Source organism: Ananas comosus, linkage group 17 (assembly GCF_001540865.1).
Source record: "Ananas comosus cultivar F153 linkage group 17, ASM154086v1, whole genome shotgun sequence".
Lineage (NCBI taxonomy): Eukaryota > Viridiplantae > Streptophyta > Magnoliopsida > Poales > Bromeliaceae > Ananas > Ananas comosus.
In genome coordinates, this window is record NC_033637.1 from 962,399 (window position 1) to 987,752 (window position 25,354).

Sequence of the window (25,354 nt, forward strand, 5' to 3'; positions counted from 1 at the left end):
TCTTCTTCTTCTTCTTCTTCTTCTTCTTCTGCTTCAAAAGCTTCAGATACGATTGGCTTCTCTAGAGGGGGAGGTGTCATAGTAAAATCCGGTTCCTCTCTAATAAGTTCAGTTTCTATTTCTTTATCATCAGTTCGTGTTCTGATTGCTATTTCTTTGGACTCTGGTTCAGTTTCTCCTTCGGGCTCACTCTCTAGTGGCTTGGAACTTTTACTCAGTTCTAGTTCATCTAGATTCATTTGTTCTGGTGCTTCTTCCTCTAAAGTATTTTCTTCCTCCTCCTCTTCTTCTTCTTCTTCAGATTTGAATGCGATTGGCTCCTCTGATATGGAAGGCGTAATCGGGAAATCCAATTCCTCTATAATTAATTCAGATTCCCTGTCTTCTTTATCTTCAATTGCTATTTTGGTTGTCGCTTCTCGGGGGCCTGCTTCAGGCTTTCCATCAGGCTTGCCATCTAATTTCTCTGTACTTTTCTTTGGCTCTACTTCACCCAAATTCTTCTGTTCTTGTGCTTTCTCTTTATTGTAGTCAGGAATGGTCTCTTCCAATTCTACTGTCATCCAAGTCCTCTCTTCTTCTTCTTCTTCTTCTTCTCTGATGTTTTCTTCACTGATTTCTTCTATCTCAACTCTTGAAGGCTCCTCTTCTCTTGTTGATTTGGGCAACAGAACAATGAGAATGCCCTCCTCTTCCTCAAACCCCACTTCAATCCGACCTAGGACGACATTATTTGGGATCGGAAACGCCTTCCTGAACCCTTCCAGTGATTCCTCATGGGAAATCTTTAATCTCCCTGAGATCTCAGCTTCTATGAAGGACCTCTCTCCTGTTTCTCCTCTGCTGCTGATGCTAATTTCTGTTCCGGCTTCGTTTAACTCCACCTCAATCTCATCTTTTATAAATCCTACAATAGTTTTGATGCTAATATAGCTGTAGGAAATAGCAACTTAAAAACAATTCTTCCTATTTCGTTGACCACTAGCATGAGGAAAATGGTGTTACCTGGGAGATGGGCGAAGAGGACGAATACGGCGTCAGTTTCCGTGGACGCAAAGGTGAGGTCTCCAACTGGTCTAGTTATTTGCACCCCTAGTTCGACCTCCATAGCTCTCTACCATTGTTTTGTTCTTTCGAGGGAGCAATGTAGAAGTTTCTGCTTTGCTGTGGGAGTATGCCTACGCACGAAGCCATTTCTTCAACCCCATCTGGAGAGATGCTGGTGGATGAAAAGAGAGAGGAGAGAGGTTGGCCGGGCAAAGTTCATAAATTTTTTGTCTTTCTGGTTGCTTTGGCGGCAAGCTTTTTAAAGGGGAGGTGAAGGTTGGCAGGTGAGAGGAGTGATCAAGGAAAAAGTGCGTTTACGGTGGGTGAATGACGGGTTCCATGGATTAGGTGATATAAAATCTAGATATAAGTCAAAAACGAAAGTGCAATGGTTCTGTGAGAAAAGTTGTGTGATTCTTTTCTCTCATAGCACTCAAAACAGTGACACTTTTGACACAGCATCGTTGGAAAGACGTGGAAGCGGAGTGGAGCATGAAATGGTGGCTTTCTTAGCCGTCTGCGCACTGGGAGGAGAAAAACTTCCACCAATCCGCTACGACAGCATAGTTAAAAGAACAGAGATCCTCTTTAACCATGGACCATTTTGAAACAGGAGTTGAATTTTATTAATTAAAATGACAAATTTTACTAAACTAAGCAGTGATTCTACTAATTTATACACCTCTTAACTACTAATTAGAACAGACAGCTCATGTAGCAACTGATTGTGATGAAATTTCTAATTTAAATGTTCAAAGAAGGCCAAAATATAAAAAGATGAAAAAACATAAATAAATCAAAAAAACCTGTTGGGGACTTAATTCAGCACGGTAATGGTCGAGAGATCTCCACACAATTTTACAGGCAACATCTGCTTTGCAATGTGCAATCGTACAAATAATACATTTAATACAAAAACCTTAGTTTTAAAAAAAATTGTTTATGCAAATCTCATGATTTTTTTTTGAAAAAAAATCCACAACAACAATCATCATAGGGCCTAGTTGTGTCATTATTGTATAGTGAAGAAACTCACCCAGATACCTGCTGCAGTCTGAAGGACGAGATGGCAGATTGATGAGCATTTTGAAAGATTAGTACGGTCACACGATGAACAGAATAATAATCTCCAACATGGCCTGCTAATCAACAGGCAATAGCATACAGGAGATTGAGCGCAAATAGATCTTTCTCACATATCTTCTACAGCATCCATCTTTTCTATGCCCAATACCATAAAAATCTTCATTAATTGAATTCTTTTTCTCTGCACTTCTTTGGACTTTTTACACAGTAAATATCTAGGAGGGGATAATTCTACAAGATAATGTGGTAGAAACGATTTTCCTATACTTGCGCAACTATGCCATTTCCTTTCTAAAGAAAGGAAGGCTTTTGTTTCCTTGTAAAAAGCAAAAGATACCATTAACCATGTTCTCTCTCTACATATGAAAAGACTGAGTTCTTCGTAAAGCTCGCCTCGGTCTCTTCTTCTCAGTGACTGGGATCAGATACTCCATGAGCTGCACAAACATTTAAACGTTAATCTCAGCAAATATTAGATGAGTTGTCCAAAGCATAGCTTTCGCAAGGGGTACTGTTGGATAATGCAACCAACAGTTGAACAGATTTCCTGGTAAAGCAAGCAAACAACTTTTGGAGATGCAAAGAGAAAAAATATCAATTTAAGAATAGATGATGCTGCAGGCAGATAATACTTGCAAGGACAAAAAGCACCTAGGATGGAGACCGAAAGCACGAAAAACAATTGAACTGGTAACATCAATCAACATGCCAAATGTTGAAATGCCCAGCAGCACCGGGTGACTCGAACAGGACAATCTTGAACAACTAGAAGAGAAACGAAAAGAGTGACAAGATAGAAGGACTAGTCTAAAAGTTCATACTGAAGAACCCAGTACATTTCAAATCCTCATTGCTACTGGCTTCACATGTATGGTCGACCGGTCGTTTAATGACTACTGTCAGATCTCATGAAAATCTTAAAAAATTTTGAACTGGAACTGTATTACAGCTCAGAAGAGACACACTATCGAAGACATCAACTACAAATGAAAAGCAGGAGATGAGAAAGTAGCCATGACAATCTGTCATGGAATTGTAGCCTAGCAACAACGCGAACCTTCAGCCGATCTGCCTGCAGACTATCTTGGGAAAAAAGGAAAAGTGGAAGATTGGAACTAACTAACTGAACCAAGCAAGCTTTCTCTTGGGTTAAAAAAGGAAAAGAGGAAGATCGGGAAATAACTGACCAAGCAATTAAGCCATAAGCCATGTGATTTATAATATATGCAATTGGTTGCTGCAGACCAAACTCATGCAACGAGTAGGATTTTTCTCATCTTAGATACGGTGAAAAAAGGGATAAATGACAATTGTTGCAGAAATACTAATCTTGCAGTAATTTCGCTGCAATCTTTAACCCAACAACGTCTTGAGATGAAGGGAAAACCAAAAGTAAACGAGTTGAAGGTGCGAAATTATAGGTGACCCCCTAATAGTTAGAGCAAAAGCATTACTTCTAGTTGTTTCTACTAGTACAGTGATCGATCTTGTTGTTTATACCACTACAGTGATTGATAAAAGATCCACAGTATCCACTATTTGCAGGATAAAAGATAGAGAAGTGTCACAACTTCCACAGAACGACCACAAGGATATGAACTCTTCATAAGTGCCACCATTTTTTGCTATACAGATTTTATCAGTAAAACTTTGTCAAGATATTGATTTAAATAGCCACATGGAAATCAAAATACTAACATAAGTACTTTAAGCAGCAAAACTATAATGTATGAAAGCACACTGCATTAGCAGAGAATAAACAGTCTAATTTGGCTTTACAATTCTGATATCTTCTCGGACATGCCAAAAATTATATAATCAGTTCTACGGCAATTTTTATTGTATAATCATATGGGAGTGTGGAAACTACCATGAAATCTCAATTGGAAATGAATAATTTTCCAGCAAAAATTGGAATAACTACTGCAAGATAATCAGTCTAAACGTCTATCACTATCGGCTAGTAGCGCATACCTGCTTAAGCCTCAGTTTATCAAGCTCCTCCTGCAATTCATACTACAATTAGAACTTCTGCAATAAGGAAAGTTACAAATCATATAGCAATTTTAAGTCCACTTAGTTCCTGTAACATAGTAAAATGTACCTGTTCCTTAAGCAGCCTAGCATTTTCCACCTCCAGCTGTGTCACTAAGGATTCAAGCTCCACAGTGTAAGCCTGAAAAACAACAAGAATTTACCCAGTTAATAGATGTATAACTCCATAAATTCATAATTAACTAGCCATGATTTAATCAATTCAATATAACAATAAGACAAGGGACCTGTTTCCTCTCTCGACGGGCTGCGACTCCCTATTCTTGATCATCCTCTTCTGCCTCTGCAATGCAGCCTTATCTATCGATCATCACCCGCCTCTTCCTCCCCCCACCTCCCGCCCCTCCGCCCCCACCCTCGATTCCGTTTCCGAACGCCAGGATCGGGTTCTCGATTGGTAATTGCACCTGCTGCTGCTGCTGCTGCTGCTGCTGCGGCAGCTGAGTGTTAAATCGATTGCCCATAACCGACTCCATTCCGAAACTCACCTGTGCCGCCGTTGGCGCGATAGGAACCCTGACATCCTCCTCCCTCACCGCCCCGGCCCTCGCCAGGAAATCCTCCAGCGTCATTTCCCCACCCGCCGCCTCTTCTCCTCCTCCTCCTCCTCCTCCTCCTCCTCCTCCGCCTACGTTATCCGGCCTCCTCCCGTGGTTGATCTCCCTCCACACCTCCTCCACAGTCATGCTCCCCACATCCTTCGGCACCGAGAAGCTCCCCTGCTGCGCCACCGCCGGAGGCGGCGGCGGCGGCGCCTCGCCTCCACCTCCGAACGGCGTCGCCGCGCCATCGCCGTACATATTCCGGAGTAGATCGTCCATACTCATGGATCCGAGGATCCTCGCCTGATCCCCGCTCATGGAGTTCTGTATCTCCCCGATCGCTAGCGGATTTATCGAGGACTGGCGCGCGAGATCCGATCTCACCGTCGACGACGTCGCCGCCACCCTCGACGACGCCATCGCCGCGATTCTCGTGCGCCTTAGTATAGGAGAGAGAGAGAGAGAGAGAGAAAGAGAGAGAGAGCGAGCGACTGAGCGAGAGCGATCTAGGGTTAGGGTTAGGGCTCTTACCGATCCTTCCTCGCGCTCTCCCTTCCCTATTCTCGCGCCTTCGCGAAGAACGACCCCCCGCCTATTCACTCCCCGAGAATGGAGGATGTGGAGTGCGAAATTTATGAAACCGCGTCAGGGATGGGGACTGCAGGCGCCGTAAATAGAAAGTGAGGATCGTTCCGTGATCCGTCGGGCTTTTGCCATTTTGGGTTTGACCCGGTTTCGGTTTGCGCTCGGATTGTGCTCACCGCTGCATTGCACATTCTTTTGCATTACGTATCGCTTGGTCCGGAGGGAGGTGACGACACGTGCGGTGAGATTAACAACGCACGGCAGCAGTTGAACGGGTCATTCAGTAACCATGATTTTATTTCATTTTATTTTTAATCTTTACTTTATTTTTTTACGAGATTGCCTGGCCGCGCCAAGGTGTCCTCACATGTGTCTCTTTACCAGAAGGTACTGGTAAGGCGGCAGAGTTAGAATATGCTTGAGAATGCAGAATACCCCAGTTGGTGCTTTCACATATAAACAAATTTTAAACAATAATTTTACTTTTATATTTTACTTGGTGGGTTATCTGGCTTGAACGCAACAGACGTATTTTTAAGAAGAGAAAACACACTGAGAACCAGATGTTAGCCAACGCCCGCACTTTGCAGGACTTCTCGGTTAAATATTGTATTTTGTAACATGTTTTTTTGCTTGGTCCCTCGTTGCTTTTTTTTCTCTTTTCTCACCGTTTATCCTCTTTTTGTGAGCGTTTTTCTCTTCTTTTTTTTTTTCTCTTTGAGACTTGATTGTCTTATTATGTAACCTAATTTACTATCTAATTGAATGAAATGATAGCATATTATCATTTCTAAAAAAAAAATTTACTTTTATATTTAATTTATTAAAAATATATTTATGCCAGATTCCGTGCAGTCATAAGCCCAAGTCCAATCCAAATTGTTCGGATAGAATTAAGTCTGACTGTCGTCAAATACAAAGAACGTCAAAGGCCCAACGTACATTCTAGGATCTTGTTTGGGAGGGCCTGATCCAGACACGATATGAGAAAATAAAATTGGCAGTTTCCGATCGGGCTGAAGCTGCTTAGCCTCTATTTATAACTGTTTCAATAAATATTCTTCAAAAGGATTATTTATTTTTTCAAATAAGTCGCTATTGATTGGATGCCACAGTACTCATTTGGATTACTCTAGATCTCTTTGATTGATACTTGGCTCTTTCACTTTAAGAAAAGTAACTAAGCCGTGGATAGCTCGGTGAAAAGAAGCAATTGTTTTGTATTTTGGCTTTTCCTCTGACAATAGCTTCTTCCACAAAAAGAAGATAAGTACGACTAAATCATTCTTTTCTCTTGGCTACCATTTCAGGAATAGTATTAAATTTAGGATTAAGGTAGGATTAAAATATTTTTATGTTTGGTTGGGAGCTAGGATTAGTTCAGAATAGTGAAAAATAGTATTTGGTTGAAATATGTAGGATAAGAATGATAGTGGTTGGTAAAGTGATAAAAAGACGAAAATACCCTCACATTAATATATTGAAATAAAAGTTCTTTTTTTGGTTTTTAAAATTCTATGCTTGCAAATAATTATGAGGATTAAAACTAAATACATTTTTGCGTAATTTTGTACCAAAAAATATTTTTCACTCTTCTTTTGTAACTTTGAAATTTTCTAAAATTTTCAAACAACTATATTAAAATTATCTTAATTTTAAATTTCACTCATATTTGTATTTTTCGAACTATTTTAATATTTTACTTATAATTGCATTTTAATCCTCTAAAAATACTAATTTCCAACCTTTCAAATTTAGCCCCTAGTGGAGTTGAGTACCGTTAGGTGTTTTCAAATCCGATTTGTGCCGATAACATTTCTACTTCCAATAAGTACCTGTAACGATCACAACACGTACGCTCAACTTTTGCACTTCACTTATGACGGTCATACGAGACGTTGCGAAATTCGATAAAAATTAGCATCGTCATTCGGATATCATTAATAATATACAAATATTTAAGTACACAAGTCAATCTACACATCAACGAACATTTACAAAGATAACAACACATTCAATAAAAAATAAATACATATACAACCAAAATAGTTTGAAAGAGTACAAATATATAACAGAGTTAAAAAAATAATTACATCTACCAACATGATCTCGCGCACAGACCTCGCGCAGACCTCGCGCAGAGGACGCAACCAACAATGAAAATGCAGCGGGCAAGCTTTGAGAACCTCAACCAACCTCGGCCAATCAAGCCCCAAACACAAAGTTCGGCCAACACAGGGAGCAGGGCAAATAATGGGCCAACACGAAACCCGATTAGCTTACAACCGGTGACCAACAAGATAACTCGCTTCGCGCGGACACAACACTGTCCAACCCGCGGCGACGAGAAAATTCGGATTTCGGCCCTCGGGACAAGAAGAGGCTTCGGGCGGAGGTGAAGCCGGGGGTGGAGGGCTTCAGGCAGAGGTGTAGGGCCTCGGGCGGAGGTGAAGCCAGAGGTGGAGGGGTTCGGCCGGCGGTGAGAGGCTTCGGGCGGAGGTGAAGGGGCTTCGGGCCGGAGGTGAAGGGCTTCGACCGGAGAGAAGGAGCGTCGGGAGGAGGCAGAGCTGGCGGTGAAGGGGTTTCAGGGAAGGGTTTCGGGCCGGAGGTAAAGTCGGAGGTGGAGGGGTTCGGCTGGCGGTGAGAGACTTCGGGCGGAGGTGACGGGGCTTCGGGTCGGAGGTGAAGGGGCTTCGGGTTGGAGGTAAAAGGCTTTGACCGGAGAGAAGGGGCGTCGGGAGGAGGCAGAGCTGGCGGTGAAGGGGCTTCAGGGAAGGGCTTCGGGCTGGAGGTAAAGCCGGAGGTGGAGGGGTTCGGCTAGCGGTGAGAGGCTTCGGGTGGAGGTGAAGGGGCTTCGGGCCAGAGGTGAAGGGGCTTCGGGCCGGAGGTGAAGAGCTTCGACCGGAGAGAAGGGGCGTCGAGAGGAGGCAGAGCTGGTAGTGAAGGGGCTTCAGGGAAGGGCTTTGGGTCGGAGGTGAAGGGCTTCGGCCGGAGTGGAGAGGCTTCGGGAGGAGGTAGATCCGGAGGCAAAGGGGCTTTGGGGAAGGGCTTCGGGCCAAAGGTAAAGGTTCGGCCGGAGTGGAGGGGTGTCGGAAGGAGGCAGATTCGGCGGTGGAGGGGCTTCGAAGAAGGGCTTCGGGCCGGATGTGAAGGGCTTCGGCCGGAGTGGAGGGGCGTCGGGAGGAGACAGATCTGGCGGTGAAGGCTTCGACCGGAGTGGAGGGGCTTGGGGAGAAGGCAGATCCGGAGGTGAAGGCTTCAGGATAAGAAAGGGGAAGAATGGGAACGGGGAGAAAGGGAAAAGCATGAGGGCGTTGGGAGGCGTGCGGGGCTAAAGTGGGGAGGGGAGGTGGGATTAGTAAACCCGACCCCAAACCGGGTTAACGCTGGATAACCCGGTTTGGGGTGGGGTTTACTAACCCCACCCCTAAATAGGACCGTTTGGGGATAAAATAGGGGTTAAGAGGTTATTCCACCCCTTAACCCCCAACCAAACGCTAGCTTACTGGTTTTTTTTTTTTTTTTTTTTTTTTTTGGTAGTATCCTCTTTTGGTTCGGGGGTGTTTGGTTTCTGAAAAATATTTCAGAAAATAATTTTCTGGCAAAAAAAAAATTATATTTTTTTTATCTATTTGATTTTCAGGAAAGTTAAATTTTTTTAGAAAAATTGTTTACAAATTTCATAGAAAATTCTCTTTTTNGTCTAACTAACACTTATAAGGTTCGTCTTTTTTTTTTTGAGAGAGATAAATAGTATGCTACTCGCTTTGTTTTTTTTTTTTATAAAATAAACTTATCTGAAAATATTAATCAATTAAAATTCGAACTTGAGATCTCGAGTACCAACTACTAAAGTTTTTACCACTTGCGCCAGTGAAGATCAGTGAGGTTCACCAGTTAACTGGAGTGTGGAGATGAGATTATGAGATTGCTACAGTAGAAGAGTTTCGTGCGTGTGCGAGACCTAGGCCCAATGAAGCCCAATGGGCGCTGTTAAGTTATCTGACATCGGAAATGAGAGCTGTGTTGATCACTTGTGTTTTCATATAAGCATCGTTTGTTAGCCCATCCTGCCCATTACCCAGAACATCACTACATCTACTTAGAACTCTCCATTTATGGTTCACCAAGAGCTAACCAAATTATATAAACTGTTAGCAAATCAAAGGCTCACTGAACAGATCTATAACCTTTTAAGCTTTTTCAATATGGTAACAGAATAAAAAAATAAAAAATAATACGACATTACTAAAATAGGATCAAAAACTCAATTTATCTAAGGGGCTCTTTGATTCCTCGAAACAGTGTGATTTTTTTTTTTTTAAAGAAAACTTATTTTTCAGTAGTTTTTCTCCAATTTGGTTACAAGGACAAGTAGCTTTTCGAAAAGTTTTTTTTTCCTAGATTTTATAAAGAACTAGTATTTTTGTTTTTCTAAAAAAAATCGAAAAACCAAAACAATAATTTTCTACAAAATCTAAAAAAATATTTTCAAAAAAAATGAGTTCGGGAAACTTAAAAAGAGTTTTTTCTAATAAATTTTTTTTTGTCGTAAAACTTTTTTTCATTTCTTTAAAAAATATCTTTTTTTTACAGATTTTATTTTCCAAATAAAAAATTGAGAACACAAAAACACTATTTTTCATAAAAATAGGAAAAAAAATATTTTTAGAAATATTATATTTGAAAATTTAATGGACAAACAATATTTTTTGGAAAACCAAGCACCCCTCTCGAAGCCGCGTTAACAACGACATGCGCACCAAACGAGCGAAAACACCTTCGTTCTCGTGCCCCGCAAAACGTTTTGTGCTTGAAGTGGAAAGCTCGTGTCGACTCATCCAACCGTGTTTGGCCTTTCACGCTGGTAAGGGGTGAGAGGCGAATCGTGACGCGCCAAATTCCACCCGTTTTGCCGTATATGATCAATCGGACGGTTGTCGCTTACCGGAATCCTGCGCGCCTAAACGGAGTTCACGAACGACGTGTAAACAACACAGCCATCAACACAAGATGTTCCTTTGTAGCGATTGTACGTCACTCAAATATGACACAGTGCTTTACTTTGGAAACGGATTTTGAATTAAAAACACATTTTATTTTATCCATCTCACAATATTTATGGATAATTTTAGTGACAAAAAATTTGATAGTTAGGATTTAAAATTTAGTTATTTTTTACTTTCAACTGTTGTACGGAGATGATTGGTTTTGATAGAATTCGAAATTTTACAAAATTTAACTAATGCATCATAAAAATATAAAACACTTTTGCATGGCTGTTGGGGAGAACATGAGGGCATAAAGGTCAATTGACAAAATTAAATGGAATATTCCGACCGAGAAATAAAGATCACAAGTAATAAAAGGGGAAATTACTCACCTGCAGCGAAAACGACCGCTAAAATTCGCCCTTGTCTCTCTCTCTCTCTCGTTCTCATCTTCATTGCCCGTAAGGAGAAGCGCCAAGGAAAAGTCTCCTGTGTCCCATTAGAGGTCAGTTAAAAAACGCCATCCTTTTTTCCAAATTTAAAAAAGACCAAAAAACAAAAACTCAAATAAAATGGGAAGAAAAATACGTTCATAGTTATCGACTCCATTATTATCCCTTCCTAAAAGAAAAAAAAAAAAACCTCCCCCTTCCTCTTTCTCTGTACCAAAAAAAATAATACCCAATCCAACCCAGATTTGGAAGGCGTATCTCTCTCTCACGCTTTATCTTTGTTTTGATCTTAATATTGCTTACCGTGTTGTTTAATTCCTTTTGGGGGCTCTTGTTCTCTTCATTAGAGCTTGTTCGTTCTCGATCGAATCGGATGGATTCGAGCTGAGGTGAATCCATGGAGGGCGTAGATTCGGACCCGACGATGGAGATCGGTGGGTTGTAGCGAGGGATTCGCCGGGGATCGGGGGCGGGGGCGGGGGCGGGGGGGGGGGGGGGGGGGGGGGGGGACTGGCGCGTGCGTCGCGTCGGCTTCCCGCAGGACCGGGTAGATGGCACAGGCAACGCGCGCCGCTCGAAGGCCCGAAAGGCGCGAACGAGCGAAGGGACTGAGGGGACGGCCGCCCCGGCGGTCGGCTGCGCGGAGGCAGGGAGCCCGCGGGGCGCACGAATCCGAGACTGCTCACGTGCCGACACGGCCGCGTCCGGGTCGCCGCCCGCACGCCCGCCCGCGCCGCGCCGGACCGGGAGGCCCAGACACGAGGCTTTCGGGGGGTCGATGCGGGACGGCAACCAGCGGAGGTCCGCCGAGCACGAAAGGGTACGAGGGAGGACGGTTCGGGACTTGGGCGAGGGGAGCGCCGCCGTCGGGCGCAGCCGCACGGCGCTGGGCGAGCGGGGCGCGCGCCTGCAAGGCCCAGTGCGCGCGCGCGCACTGCCACCGCGCCAGGCGCAGGGGCGCGGCGCTCTGCAGCGCAGCCCGGGCGCCGCGCGGGGCCGGGGCNAAAAAAAAAAAAAAATCCTCAACTCTATTAATTAATTAATTCGCTCCTCCCCCTTCTTTTTTTTTTTTTTTTTTTGCGTTTTTGGTTCATTGTAATAGTCGGAGGATTCGCTGGTGAGCTTGCTCCAAAACCTCGCGGACATGGACATCACATTCAAAGCTCTCAAGGTATCATCAAAATTTGTCCATTTTTTACATAATTATACCGATCATTATCCTAAATTTAATTGCGATTTTTTATTTGTTTTCATTTTACTTTGTAGGAGACGGATATTGGGAGGCACGTGAACGAGCTGCGGAAGCACCCGTCGGGCGAAATACGGCGAATAGCGAAGCAGCTTGTAAGGTACGTGACAAAGATTAAAAAAAAAAANAGCAGGGGGAGGTGTTACCACCAATGCCCTAACGTGGCCTCACCTACATAAATTTTAAAAAAACCAAAAATAAAAAACTTCAAAAAAATTTTAAAAATAAAAATTACAGGAGAAAAAATATATTTAGAGAGAGAGAGTTAGAGCACAATGGAGTTTCCAAGGAAAGCATCTGATTCTTTTTTAAAAAAATATATATATATATTTTCATTCTTTGGTACGCACACAGGAAGTGGAAGGATCTGGTGGACGAGTGGGTGAAGTCCAATTCCGCGTGCGACTCTTCCTCTCCGGCCATCATCAGTAGGTCACCCAACCCAACATTTTTATTCTTATTTTATCTTAAAAGCCATTTGAATTATACACAACTATGTTTTACTATTTTTTTTTTTGGGGGCAATGTATGGATCGTTTTTTCAGCATAATTTTTGTTCCCTCAAAAATTCGATCCAGTAAAAAATAGATATAGAAATATGTCTTAACATTCTTGTGGAGAGGCGAGGATCAAATCTCCGATCTTATCGAATGAAAAAAATTTAGAACTTGCTAAAAAAAATATATTAGTTTGAAACTTTTACTCGTCTCAGCCTTTTTTCCGTTGTTATGTTGTAACTCTTGACTTTTATATCAAAATAACTTTTTTAACATTGTTCAATAATAAAAAAATATTCCTTTTTTTTGGTTAGGAACTGATATCCAGAATAGTATATGCATTATTGGTGTATATATATATATTTTATTCTTATAATACTAGGCATCATTAATGTTTATAAAATAAAATTTTCTGACGAATGGAGTTGGCACTGAATTGGCAGCTGATGGTGACTCGCCGCTGCAAATACCAGGGAAGAACCTCCAGCAAAACAACAACCAGGTTATCATAACTAGTTTTATTATTCGTACATATACAAAATTTTACTAAATTTTATCCATTAATTTTTTTAAAAAATTAATAATATAAGTTTGTGTAAATGTGGTAGGTCCCGGAATTCGCGTACTCCCCCTATCCTCACAGTGAGTGATGAGAATTCTAGAGAGTGGTAGAAGATTATTTAATTTAATTCAGCCAACGTTATCTTCGGAAATAAAATAAAAAAAAACATGGTTCTCGGATTTTGGGCAGATAATGGAGGCGTGAGCTCCGACACGAAGAATGGGCCGGAGTTATTGGAGCCCAAAGCGAAGGCCCTGCGTAGGGGAGAGGCCCCAACTAAGCCCAACAACCACGCCGCCTCGTCCTCTTCTGCTGCTCCAGCTGTAACTAAGCTGTTCTTTTTTTCTTTTTTTAATTCTTTTTTTTTTTTTTTTTCCATTCTGCACCCTTTAGTTTCTTATTAGAATTCCTTTCAGTCTAAAACCGGTGCGTGTTTTGTTTCATTGTCTGTGCGCGAGTCGATTTTGTCGCTCATCAGTTGAAGGATGTATTTGAAATATTCGCATTGGACCACTTTAATGCATTCTACTGCTGATGAGCGATAAGCTCGGTTTGCGGGCGTGGATGTGCACCAAACTAGCACCTGTTTTCTAAGACAAATTCACTACCTTATTTTCACTTTAATGTTTAGCGTAAATCTTGATTCGGTAGAAGCCAAACTCATAGTTATTAGTGCTAGTTGTACCAGGCCATGAGTTTTTCTCAAGAAAACATTAGATTTCTGTGTGTGGAATTTTATTATTTCATCAAATCAAACTGATCACAATATTAGATAGTCGTTGAGTTTTATTTTTAACTAAATTAACAAGAAATTAGTTAGTAGAATTTTTCACCTTAAATAAATTGTAGTTCGTTACCTTAGTTAGTTCTACTGTAAACGGGAAAAAGTTAGTGCTGCTTTAATTTTCTGTCCATAATAAATAGAAATTACACTCTTCTTACTATTTTAATTACTGCAGAAGCTGATCAAGGAGCAAAAGGAAAGCCTACTTGATGATCCCGAGAAACTTGCTTCCGCGAGAAGGAGACTCCAGGAGAACTACCAAGAAGCACAAAACGGTAATTCATTTTTCATTAACAGTTACTGCATCAGTATTATAATATCATTTTTGTGATTTATATTGGATTAATTCTTTTTTTGTTTTGCCTTTTTCCTGGAACTTTTGTATAGCGAAAAAGCAACGTACCATTCAAGTGATGGATATACACGAAATTCCAAAGCCCAAAAATACGTTCGTCCGCAAGAGTGGGATCCAGGCGAAGCACTGGTGATCAAAAGAGAGGGGTGCAACAACCGATCCGGTAATCTTTAATGCTCTTTAACATACCCCGACTACGCCAACCAATTATTGGATGTTTTTGTGGTGAGAATTCTATGAAACGAGGGTTTGTGGGAGAATTCCTACAGCTTGGGTATATGGAATTACCATGTTTATTGTTCTAAGTTAATAATTCGTCGATTTGTCTCAATAGTAACTTTGAAGTTTTTTTTAAAAAAAAAGAAAAAAATTAGGCAAGGAAATTTGTTTTCTCCCAATTCGAATTTATTGTTCTGGCAACCCATTAAGTAGGATAAAGAACAATTTATAGATGTACAGGATTGGTTGCCGCATTTTACATCGACAACATTTCTCATTGTGTCGCAGTAATTATATTTCTACAACATGGGTATGTGGTCTTACATTATTGACCATTTTAAAGTATGAATTTCTCAACTTATATCCCCAGAAATTTAAAGTAGAAGACTTATATTCTCTAACAAATGTTCAAGACATTGTGTGCTCAAATTATCTTTTTCTTATTAATTATGTTCACAAAATAGAGGCTTTCGCCTTTGGCTTTTCGAATTGATATATTGTATGTTTAGTAGAGATTTTCTTTAACATCAGGCCACAGTCAAGTTCCAAAAGAAAAAAAAAAAAAAAAAAAAAATCTAGGAGCAAGCAGGTCTTAGGGCAACTGTAGATGCGCCCGATCTGATGTTGTATTTATGTGTGATTGGATTTTCTCGTTTGGTTTTCAGTGGACTTTTGTTAGCCGTACCAAATTATCTAAAAACATTTGTTTTTTTTTGTGTTCTTCAGAAATTATCTATAAATATGTGTAGTGAAACTATTTGATTGGATATTGTCTTCAACGTGTGGTTATTTACAAGCGTCCACGTGTCACTTTGAGACAATTTGTCGTCTCTTGTGTAATAAAATAAAATAAAATAAAGTGGTGGGGGATGGGATGCGAATCCCTTCGACTATACACGCCCGCTTTGTAGGCGTAGGTGGATTTTGGGATACAATTATTCAGTGGGTGGGAAAGCCACCGTCCCTTGAAATCCGGAGAACGAAAAGTGGGCTCTATAAAGAAATGTAACTTAAAAAAAAAAAAAAAAAAAAAGACAGCATTTTCTGTGTCATAAATAACTTACAAATTTTTTTTTCTTTTTTTGTTTGTTGAGAAAACCTTTTGGTGCCACGAAAGGAGTAGGAGAGGCTTTGTCGTGCTCGTTTTTAAGTCACTCGTCTATATAATTTTATTTAGTTTTTTCAAAAAAAAATTTTTATCCTGTTTACGGTAGCTGAAGTAAGTAGATTATTATAAATCAGATCTCTGGAACGAAAATAGTTGTTTGATTAAAAAAATATATTATATTATATATTTTTTTTAATTTTTCGGTCACCAAGTGAAGTGCGATGAAAATATAAGTTTATGAGCAAATGACATGCCAATCTGGTCTGACATAGAGTCAGCTATTATTTTCGATCTTTAATATCAGATATAACATTGAAGAACATACATCGCGTGAATGGACTCTGTAATCTCTCTTGGTGTGTGTAGAGGAATGCTGAGCCTCCTGTGACAAGCAGAAGAGCTCACATGAAATTGCAAAACATCATAATGAAACAAAATGAACTGGAGCTGGTCCCAAACTTGGTGTGGGCGTATATTTTAGAGCCAGCCCAGATCAGGCCCAAGAGTTCGACCTACATAGTCATTATCTGTTACACGCCTCTACTGATAAAATAAATAGGCGACATATATGAAAACATATAAGAAAAATATTTTGCTCATAAATAAATTTTATAATATTTTACACGCTATATAATTTAATAGATGAGTTTCAACCTCGATATCATAAGTTATCCTTATTTTCTAGTGATTTGCATTTCTGTCCAATTAATGTACCTGTGATATATGCTAGTTTTCAAAAGAGTCGTAAAATTTGTTTGTTAGTACAGCTAGTGTTACTCAACATATAATTAATTAATGTACACGGAGGCATGTAGCAAAACACTAGTACGTACAGTTGCTAGTAGGACCCCCACATGATTGAGCATTGTCGGTTGGAGGGTGGATCGGATGACTCAGTCTGTGATGATCGGCTCAGATTAACTTTCCGATGCCTTCGCAAACCAGGTTTGCATGATTCGTGACTGCAACAGCAAGTACTGTTTTAGCAGAACTTCAACTGATAATAAGAAAGCTCCAGGAGAAACATTCGTTAATCGCATAGATCGACTCATCCTAGTTGGGAACAACTTCGTGCTTTAATACCAGGTTTGATTTGAGTTTCTAGGTTTTGAAGTCGGAATCGAACCCACTGCAAAAAATGTGATCATTGGACTGGCCTCTTATCAAATTTTAGGGTGTAATTTCACAGCGCGCACAAATTTTCATGCCGTTCATTCAGAAGATAACGAGGATTCATTTACGTGTGAATAGCAATTGTATAATAATGGGCTAAAAAAAGGCATGATTCAACCGCGGAGATTTAATCTTGTCATTTGGTGATGAAGTATCCAATCATTCAGTGCATGAAGCATGACCTGGGGGGACTTAACCCATTGATCGAACCACCCTGGATTTACCCAAACGCTTTTATAATATCCTTACACAGAAGTATTAATTTTAATCTTTAATTATTAAGTGGCCACTTTTTATTATATATAATATATAATATATAATGTTATACATTAGGCAAGAGTACGAGCCTAGGGAAACTCTTTGAGGATATATATTTAGTGAGTTTCTAACTTATTATAATATAAAAAAATTATGAATACTACTCACAACTACAAAAATGCAAAAACTCTTTATTTTCAGATGTTTTTTCGTGCAATCTTTTGTCTCTCCGGGTGCACCACATTATTAGCCCATGTATTGCCATTTGCCAAGTATTCAACAATAATTACAGAATTTGTCAATTTGAAATTTATTTTTTTAAAGATAATTAAATAGAAATATAGATAAAGTGGATGATAAATTACTGGGATGTATTTCATTATCATGGTGCAAGAGGTGCAATCAGTTATATCTGTGTCCTGGGGTTGAAACATTCGTTTCCCATTTGTGGGCAATTGGGCACGTCAAAATCTATACTATATGTTAACACGCATGTATGTCAATAAACAAATAACTTATCTCTTGTTTATCCATTTATTTATGTATCATATTGAGTAATAAAGTCATCTTATCAATGCAACTAATTGTAAGAAAAGCAAAGAAAAAAAAAAAGCAAAGACCTGTGTGGATCAAAAACAAAAAGAAGGACAAGAAGAAGAAAGCCAAATCTTAGTTAAGAGATGGCGGAGGCCGAGGAGGGGGTGGTGATCGTCGGCGCAGGGATTGCGGGGCTCGCAACCGCCGCGGCATTGACACGCATGGGCGTGCGGGGCGTGATCGTGCTAGAGAAGTCGCACGAGCTCCACACCACTGGGGCCGTCATCTCTATCTTTCCAAACGGATGGCGCGCCCTCCGAGCCCTCGGCGTCGCGCACAAGCTCGCCAACAACTACCCCTCTTACAAAATGTAGTTAAAAAACATAGATGATAATTTTGGATTCTATTATATTTCCTCTCTTTACGTTTTCATCAATTTCTATTCATCTTTGACCCTTTTTTTTTTTTTTTTTTTTTTTTTTAGAGAGAGATAGGTAGCAGCACGCTACCCGATTTATTTATTTTATTTAGAAATAAACTTAGCTGAAAATGTGAATCAACTAGGATTCGAACTTGGATCTCGGGTACCAACTATCAAGCCCTTTGTCACTTGTTTGTCACTTGCTCTAGGAACGATCGGTAATATAAAATAATTCTATTGCATTAAAATAAGAGATTCTATTGTAGTCCTTGAAAAAAAAGATCCATGAGAATTTGAAAGATGATAGTTTTCTCTTGGAGTAAATTAAAATTTAAAGTTTAAAGTTTAAAGTAAAAAAATTAATCATATAGGCAAGGAACCCACAAATACAATTGATCCAACTGTAAAACAATTCCTAATTTACTAGTCCCAAGTGTATAGAGCATACACATTGGGTAATCATAAACCCANAAAAACATAGATGATAATTTTGGATTCTATTATATTTCCTCTCTTTACGTTTTCATCAATTTCTATTCATCTTTGACCCTTTTTTTTTTTTTTTTGTTGTTTGATTAGGAGTCGTGTAATGAACCTTGAGACGGGGGAAACTCGGGAGATTAATCTCACGGGGACCATGGACAGGTAATATTGTTTCTTTCCTTTTAATTAATTAGAAGTGTTTGGTAATCTTGTTGTTATAGAATTTTAAAGTTTTGCGGTAAGTAAAAAATTAAAAGTTTAATTCTAAGGTCGAAACAAAATCAATTTGAAATTTCAAAAATTTGCTACCAAATATAACACTTTTTCTAATAACATTTATTATGTCAAATTTCCATTCTCTAACTCTCTGTTTGTAGGGAATCATGGACCATTAAACTGATGCCGATTTTAATATGCTGTTATCATATTAAAAAAAATAAAATAGCGGGACAATCCTTCTTATAGCAACGCTTAATTTCCTTATTCTTTAGTTGGTCAAATGAAGTATAAGAATTGATTGTGGACAAAACGCATGAATGTATTACTACTCATTTATCCATATGTATTTAATAAATATTACGGTGCATAACACATATATGCAATGGCACCTAAAATTAATAGTACTTAATTAGTTTCCTAAGATTAACATTACACGAAATAGTGTGACTGATAACCAACATTAAGCAAATTTTGTGGTTTATGGTTCTTCAATAGGGTATTTGAGTTTAATTATAGCTAATGCCTCGGACACATGAGTGATAATTTTATCTTATGTTAAATAAAAGGGTTGGAATTGGGGTTAGGACAATTCATAGGAAAGTCCTATTGAGTGCTCTTGCTGAGGAGCTACCACCTGACACCATTAGATTCTCCTCGAAGTTGGTTTCAGTGAGAAGTGCAGATCCTGAAGATTCAACCTCCCATTTCATTTCCTTACATTTGGACAATGGAAGCATTATCAAAACAAAGGTGCGTAAAAAGTTAAACTTGAACGAAACTGCGTAAAAAAGTTAATAACCATTGTTTCTTCACCACGGAGAGGGAAAAAAAATAAAATAAAAATACATGGTGTTCTTAAATCTTACTTTTAATATGCTGGTATAAGATTTAATCTGAAATGGGAAAAGCAGTTGGAATTGAGCCTTCAAATAAATTTGTGTGAGAACACATTAAAGACTCATTCACTCAGTTAGGGGTTAGAACAGTAAATTCACATTGACTAATAGTAGCGGGCCACAGCTTCCCCTTTTTTTTTTGTTGACCAGCCCAATAACTTGGTCAACAGTGAAAGACTTTGAATGCTCATAAATTTTATTTATTTTATTTTTAAAAATAATCTATCTCGAGGCATCTTGTGCCATGCATTTGATATGATGCAGCTATTTGAAATATTTAGGAATTCGTTTTTTCAGTTTTCAAATGCCTTTTATTCCTTTGTCTATATATGTAAAGCGGCTATAGCCATTTTAAAAACTATGTTTTTTAGTTCATACACACAATTCTAGTACTCCTCTGTTTTTTTTTTTTTTTTTGGTCTTTTTCTTTTTCAAACAAGTGCAATAACATAGGCACCTGAACTACTGAATCCCTGCTTAATTACAGCACAAGTTGGCTCCCAATTATCACAATTGCTAACTCCTGTATCTGAGAATTGTTCCATTTAATAGGCCAATGATGCCAGGTACTGATCGGTTGCGACGGTGTGCACTCCGTGGTGGCGCAGTGGCTGGGATTATCCGCGCCCATCGATTCAGATCGGTCGGCGGTTCGCGGACTCGCGGAGTTCTCCGAACGTCATGGATTCCAGCATCAGCTCCACCAGTACATTAGCCATGATAAGATGGCTGGGTTTGTTCCTGTCAATGACAGGGAGGTTTACTGGTTCATTTCCCATGACACAAGCCATAGAGGTAATTTAGTCGCTTAATCTCACATAGAATTGGATTTTAAGATAGAAAAAAGAGGCAAAATATATGGATAGTCCTGGATTAATTATTAAATTCGGATAGAAAACCTTTAAGTTGGGTAACAATGGTAGCTGCTGGTAAATAGTATTTTTAATATTTACATGTAGCTTCGTTACTGCCGTTTGGACTTGAAAATTTTTTTTTGTATGAACACAGAAGCTAATATGAAATAATAATTATTTTTTAAAACTTGGTAACAAAATGAATTGTGTTTTTGGTAAACTTTACATTCAACATTCAACATTTGTAGCACAAAAATAATTCAATAATAATTAAACAGATCGGGAGATGACTAGGCACCCGAAGCTGATAATACGGCAGGTGACGCGGCGGCTGGCGCGGGGCTTCCCCGACGAGTTCCTGGACGTGGTGCGCAACACCGACCCCTCCACGCTGACGTGGACCCAGATTCACGACCGGGCCCCGTGGGCCCTCCTCCTGGGCCCGTGGGCCCACATGGGCCGGGCCACCGTGTTGGGCGACGCGCTGCACCCGACCACCGTCGCGCCGGACCTGCCCCTGGGCGGGTGCGCCGCGCTCGAGCTCGAGGACGCCGTCGTGCTCGCGCGCCATGTGGGGCCCGCGCTAACCTGCGCCGACGTGGGCGCTGAGGAGGCCCTGGCGGCGTACGTTAGCGAGCGGCGATGGCGAGTGGTGGGCCTCGCCGCCGGGGCCTACGTGGCCCGGTGGGCCCAACGAGGGGCCGGTGGGGCACGCTACAGTTTCCGGCGGCGGTTGGTGGAGTGGGTGCTTCGGAGGTTTGTGGGGCCCAGGATGATCGAGGCCGTTAATTATGATTGTGGGGACTTGGATGAGATGGATTAGCATTTTAGCTGCTTGGTGATGCGTTAAAATAACACCACTCAGTTGTTTGGTTCTTTTTACTTATTATTATTACTATTTTTTGGCCTTTTTTTTTTAATTCAATGTAATAATTCTTTTGGATTGTGAGTGTTTATGTTTGAAACTGTTTCAAGGAGATGCAATAAAAAAACCAATATGTATTTACTTTTTATAATTCATTAAAATATTATTCACATGTTCTTAGCTAGTAATCGAACATCCCGCCACGATCTATGGTCGGAGTATTGTTTAACGATTTGTGTCCTTGCACCGGGTTGTTTGGACGAAGAGAGTGGGATTTTGTATAGCTATATCAATTGCTTTAAGCAAAAAACGGAAAAAAAAAAAAAGGAAAAGGAAAAAGACCAAAGCACTTCTTATGACGAACAAACTAAACCTTGCCACGTACCCTAGGTTGCAGAAATCTGACTAAAGCTTTGATCCAACTAAATATGAAATATTTTTTTTTTTTTTTTTTTTTTAGAGAGAGATAGGTAGCAGCACGCTACCCGATTTATTTATTTTATTTAGAAATAAATTTAGCTGAANAAAATGTGAATCAACTAGGATTCAAACTTGGGATCTCGGGTACCAACCATCAAGCCCTTTATCACTTGCTCTAGGAACGGTCGGTAATATGAAATAATTCTATTGCATTAAAATAAGAGATTCTATTGTAGTCCTTGAAAAAAAAGATGCACGAGAATCTGAAAGATGATAGTTTTCTCTTGGAGTAAATTAAAATTTAAAGTTTAAAGTTTAAAGTAAAGAAATTAATCATATAGACAAGGAACCCACAAATACAATTGATCCAACTGTAAAACAATTCCTAATTTACTAGTCCCAAGTGTATAGAGCATACACATTGGGTAATCATAAACCCAACGCAGTTGTACATCTTTAGACACCACCGTGGGTCCAATCCTATAAAAAGTTATGACTAATTAAGTATCCAACTGTAATAAGATAAAGGGTTAAAGGCTCATAACGAAAGTGGTGCATGAGATCTAGTAATGAACCGGGTGCATACAGCGCAGAGCAATGCGATGTTGACAATTTCAATCAAACTCCCTAAGTTTTCGCCATCCCTCTCCTCCAACCTCTCTTTGGCACCCTCCATTTTCCTCATTTTTCTCCTTCTATCCTTTTCTCTCTACCTCTCCCTCTCTCTCTCTTTCCCCCTTCCTCCTCGTCTCACATCTTTCCCACTCTTCTCCTATGTCTCCCTCTTGTTAACGTTCCATATCACAAAAAGTACAACAGTAACCAAAATTAAGGAGAAGAGAACTAACAATGGAGAGAAACCAAACACCTCTACGCCAAAAATCCAGCAGCTTCTCTTCCTCCACTCGCGAAGAGAAGCTCCGCGAGACCGATCGAAACCTCTCGTTGGGCTCCATTAGATTGGAAAGCTCCGAGAGAAAAGAAAATGACTTCGATAGAATCCTTGAGAAAATGGACGAAGAGAACGCCGCGGAGAAGCCCGAGGACGAAGACGCCACCGCCGCCGCCGCCGCCAATGCAAAAGAAACCGTCACCGACTTCGCCACCCTCTCCGAGGAAATCGACCAATTCCTCGGCATTTTCTTCAGCCTCAAAGCCGTTCCAAATCCGGAGAATTGCACCCCTCCCGAGATCCCAGAATCCGTCGTCGAGAATTTCGTCACAGCGGTCGAGAAGGAGATTGTCAAATACGAATCCGGCGAGGAGAAGTGGTCGCCCGATCACGACGAGCTGTCCCTGCTCGCGGCGATTGATCGCATATCGAAGCTGACGTCGGCAGTAACAACGTTCTCGTCGGAGCCAATGTACGGCCACGCAATGAGCCGTGCCGGTGGCGTGTTGCACCACGCCATGTCGTTCCTCGAGGATGAATTCCATGCGCTCCTCCTTGAGGACTCCCGGGCAAAGCCGGCGGCCGATCTGGGCTGCGCCAGCTCGAAGATCAAGCGCCCGCCGTCGTTCGGCCGCAGGGAGGACGCGGACCGATGCGTCATCCCTTCGGCCGAATCGAATTCCACTGAATCAGCTCCGGCATATCCTCCGGAGACTGTTGAGCGGCTTCGTGCAATAGCGGCTGCGATGATCGCCGCCGAGTACGGGACCGAATGCTGCCAGGTATTCACGGTCGCGCGGCGGAACGCATTCGAGGCTGGGCTGTCGAGCATCGGGTACGAGAAGTCAAGCATCGACGACGTGCTCAAGATGGCGTGGGAGGCGCTGGAGGGTGAGATCGCAATGTGGATCAAGACGTTCCGGCAATCTGTTGGTGCCTCGCTCTCCTACGAGCACGATCTCTGCCACCAGGTCTTCGCCGGCCACTGCGACATCGCCTCCGCAATTTTCCACAACTTTGCGCGTGGCGTCGTGATCCACCTCCTCAATTTCGTTGAGGCCGTCGCGATGACCAAGCGTTCGGCGGAGAAGCTGTTCAAAGTGCTCGACATGTATGAGGCGCTGCGGGATTCGCTGCCAATGATCGAAGCGCTTTTTCCGGCATCCGAGGACGACAGCGGCGGCGGCGAGGAGTCCTCAACGCTGTCGGAACTGAGATCAGAGATCAATTCAGTGCGGGGCCGGCTCGGGGAGGGGGCGGTTGCGATATTCTGCGAGCTCGAGAGCTCGATCAAGAGCGACATGGGGAAGACCCCGGTCCCCGGCGGTGCCGTGCACCCACTCACCCGCTACGTGATGAACTACCTCAAGTACGCCTGCGAGTACAAGAACACCCTGGAGCAGGTATTCAAATTGCACCATAAGCCTGCCGCCTCCTACGACGACGACGATGACGGCGACAACAACAACTATAGCAGCAGCAGCAACAACAACAATAACAACAACCGCCGCCGCCGGGGTCCCGCGGCGAACAGCGAGAACCCGTTCGCGGGGCAACTGATAGAGGTGATGGACCTCCTCCACGCGAACCTGGACGCGAAGTCGAAGCTCTACAAGGACCTGGCGCTGAGCAACATATTCCTGATGAACAACGGGCGGTACGTCGTGCAGAAGATCAAGGGATCGGCGGAGATCAACGCGTTGTTGGGAGACTCGTGGGGGCGGAAGCGGTCGTCGGATCTGCGGCAGTACCACAAGAACTACCAGCGGGAGACGTGGTCGCGGGTGCTCGCGTGTTTCAAGGACGACGGGCTCACGGTGAAGGGGACGGTGCAGAAGCCGGTGCTCAAGGAGCGGCTCAAGAGCTTCAACGCCATGTTCGAGGAGATCCACAAGACGCAGAGCGCGTGGGTGGTGAGCGACGAGCAGCTGCAGTCGGAGCTGCGCGTGTCGGTGTCGGCCGTCGTCGTGCCCGCGTACAGGTCGTTCCTCGGCAGGTTCTCGCAGTACCTCAACCCGGGACGGCAGACCGAGAAGTACGTAAAATTCGGGCCCGACGACCTCGAAAACTACATCGACGAGCTCTTCGACGGCAACCCGACGTCGATGGCGCGGCGGAGGTAACTGGTGCCTATGCTAATGATGGAGACCTCCTCCGGGACTATTGTTTTGTTATTATATATTGTTCAGTGGAGCATTTGAGCGAACAAGTTATTTATGTACCCAAATTAATCGAATCGCCAGAATTTAGGTATGTATGTAAGCAAATATTATTTTCAAGTTGTCTATTCTTTCATATTTTTTTTTTAACCTTTAAAATGAATGTTGCACGAAATTTTGAATCATTTGTTGTAAGACAAGAGTAATTATTTCAAGAAATACAGATGATTATATCTAAACTTTTAGGCGAAAAGTTGGAGTTGTATAATGCAATATTATAGTTGCGAAAATATTGAGAGAAAGTAATGCAACTTATACACCAAAAAGATAGGTATAAAGTGGAAGTCTTTTCCATCTAGCAATTTCTTTAAAATAGTTATATTATTATTATAATATTATTTAACCAATAAAATTTTGAAAAAAATCTGTAATTATTGAATGAAAAAAACGCAAAATTTACAGCCAATTTTTCGAAATATAAGTAGTATTTCTTTATGAAAGAAACGATTAAGGCCTAGTATAGTTTTTTTCTTTTTTTTTTTTGAAAAAAGATAGCACGCTACTCGTTTTATTCATTGAACTAGAAAATTTAGCTACAGGGGTGAGGCACCCAGGCCTCGAGAAAGGGCGTCAATGCTCGAAAAA

The 25,354-nt window shown here is 41.4% G+C and overlaps 5 protein-coding genes across 6 annotated transcripts; 3 read left to right on the forward strand and 2 right to left on the reverse strand.

Annotated features, from left to right (window-relative positions):
- LOC109723306 (histone acetyltransferase KAT6B-like) lies at nt 15-2,488 on the reverse strand (the record flags this gene model as incomplete). The annotated part of the gene is made up of 2 exons (XM_020251635.1): nt 1,006-2,488; nt 15-907 (listed from the first exon to the last, which is right to left on the reverse strand). Coding segments are annotated over exons 1-2 (996 nt in total), but the record flags the coding sequence as incomplete, so codon positions are not given.
- Nucleotides 2,530-5,472, reverse strand: LOC109722845 (ABSCISIC ACID-INSENSITIVE 5-like protein 7). 2 transcript variants are annotated; one of them, XM_020251005.1, is made up of 4 exons: nt 4,416-5,472; nt 4,238-4,309; nt 4,108-4,137; nt 2,530-2,570 (listed from the first exon to the last, which is right to left on the reverse strand). In XM_020251005.1, exon 1 carries the CDS (start codon nt 5,148-5,150, stop codon nt 4,485-4,487), a length of 666 nt encoding a protein of 221 aa, XP_020106594.1. In that variant the 5' UTR covers nt 5,151-5,472; the 3' UTR covers nt 2,530-2,570; nt 4,108-4,137; nt 4,238-4,309; nt 4,416-4,484. The 2 variants fall into 2 exon arrangements, with proteins under 2 accessions (XP_020106594.1, XP_020106595.1); XM_020251006.1 differs by lacking the exons at nt 2,530-2,570; nt 4,108-4,137 and adding an exon at nt 4,146-4,164.
- On the forward strand, nt 11,861-14,553 carry LOC109723521 (probable mediator of RNA polymerase II transcription subunit 26c; the record flags this gene model as incomplete). Its single annotated transcript, XM_020251923.1, is given in 8 exon segments — nt 11,861-11,929; nt 12,025-12,107; nt 12,362-12,435; nt 12,948-13,006; nt 13,113-13,146; nt 13,256-13,389; nt 14,026-14,125; nt 14,238-14,553. Coding segments are annotated over 8 exon segments (654 nt in total), but the record flags the coding sequence as incomplete, so codon positions are not given.
- LOC109723520 (FAD-dependent monooxygenase paxM-like) lies at nt 14,743-21,389 on the forward strand. Its single transcript, XM_020251922.1, has 5 exons — nt 14,743-17,870; nt 18,501-18,566; nt 19,190-19,373; nt 20,086-20,314; nt 20,652-21,389. Exons 1-5 carry the CDS (start codon nt 17,644-17,646, stop codon nt 21,194-21,196), a joined length of 1,251 nt encoding a protein of 416 aa, XP_020107511.1. The 5' UTR covers nt 14,743-17,643; the 3' UTR covers nt 21,197-21,389.
- On the forward strand, nt 22,386-24,845 carry LOC109722944 (exocyst complex component EXO70B1-like). The gene has a single exon (XM_020251120.1). It carries the CDS (start codon nt 22,508-22,510, stop codon nt 24,671-24,673), a length of 2,166 nt encoding a protein of 721 aa, XP_020106709.1. The 5' UTR covers nt 22,386-22,507; the 3' UTR covers nt 24,674-24,845.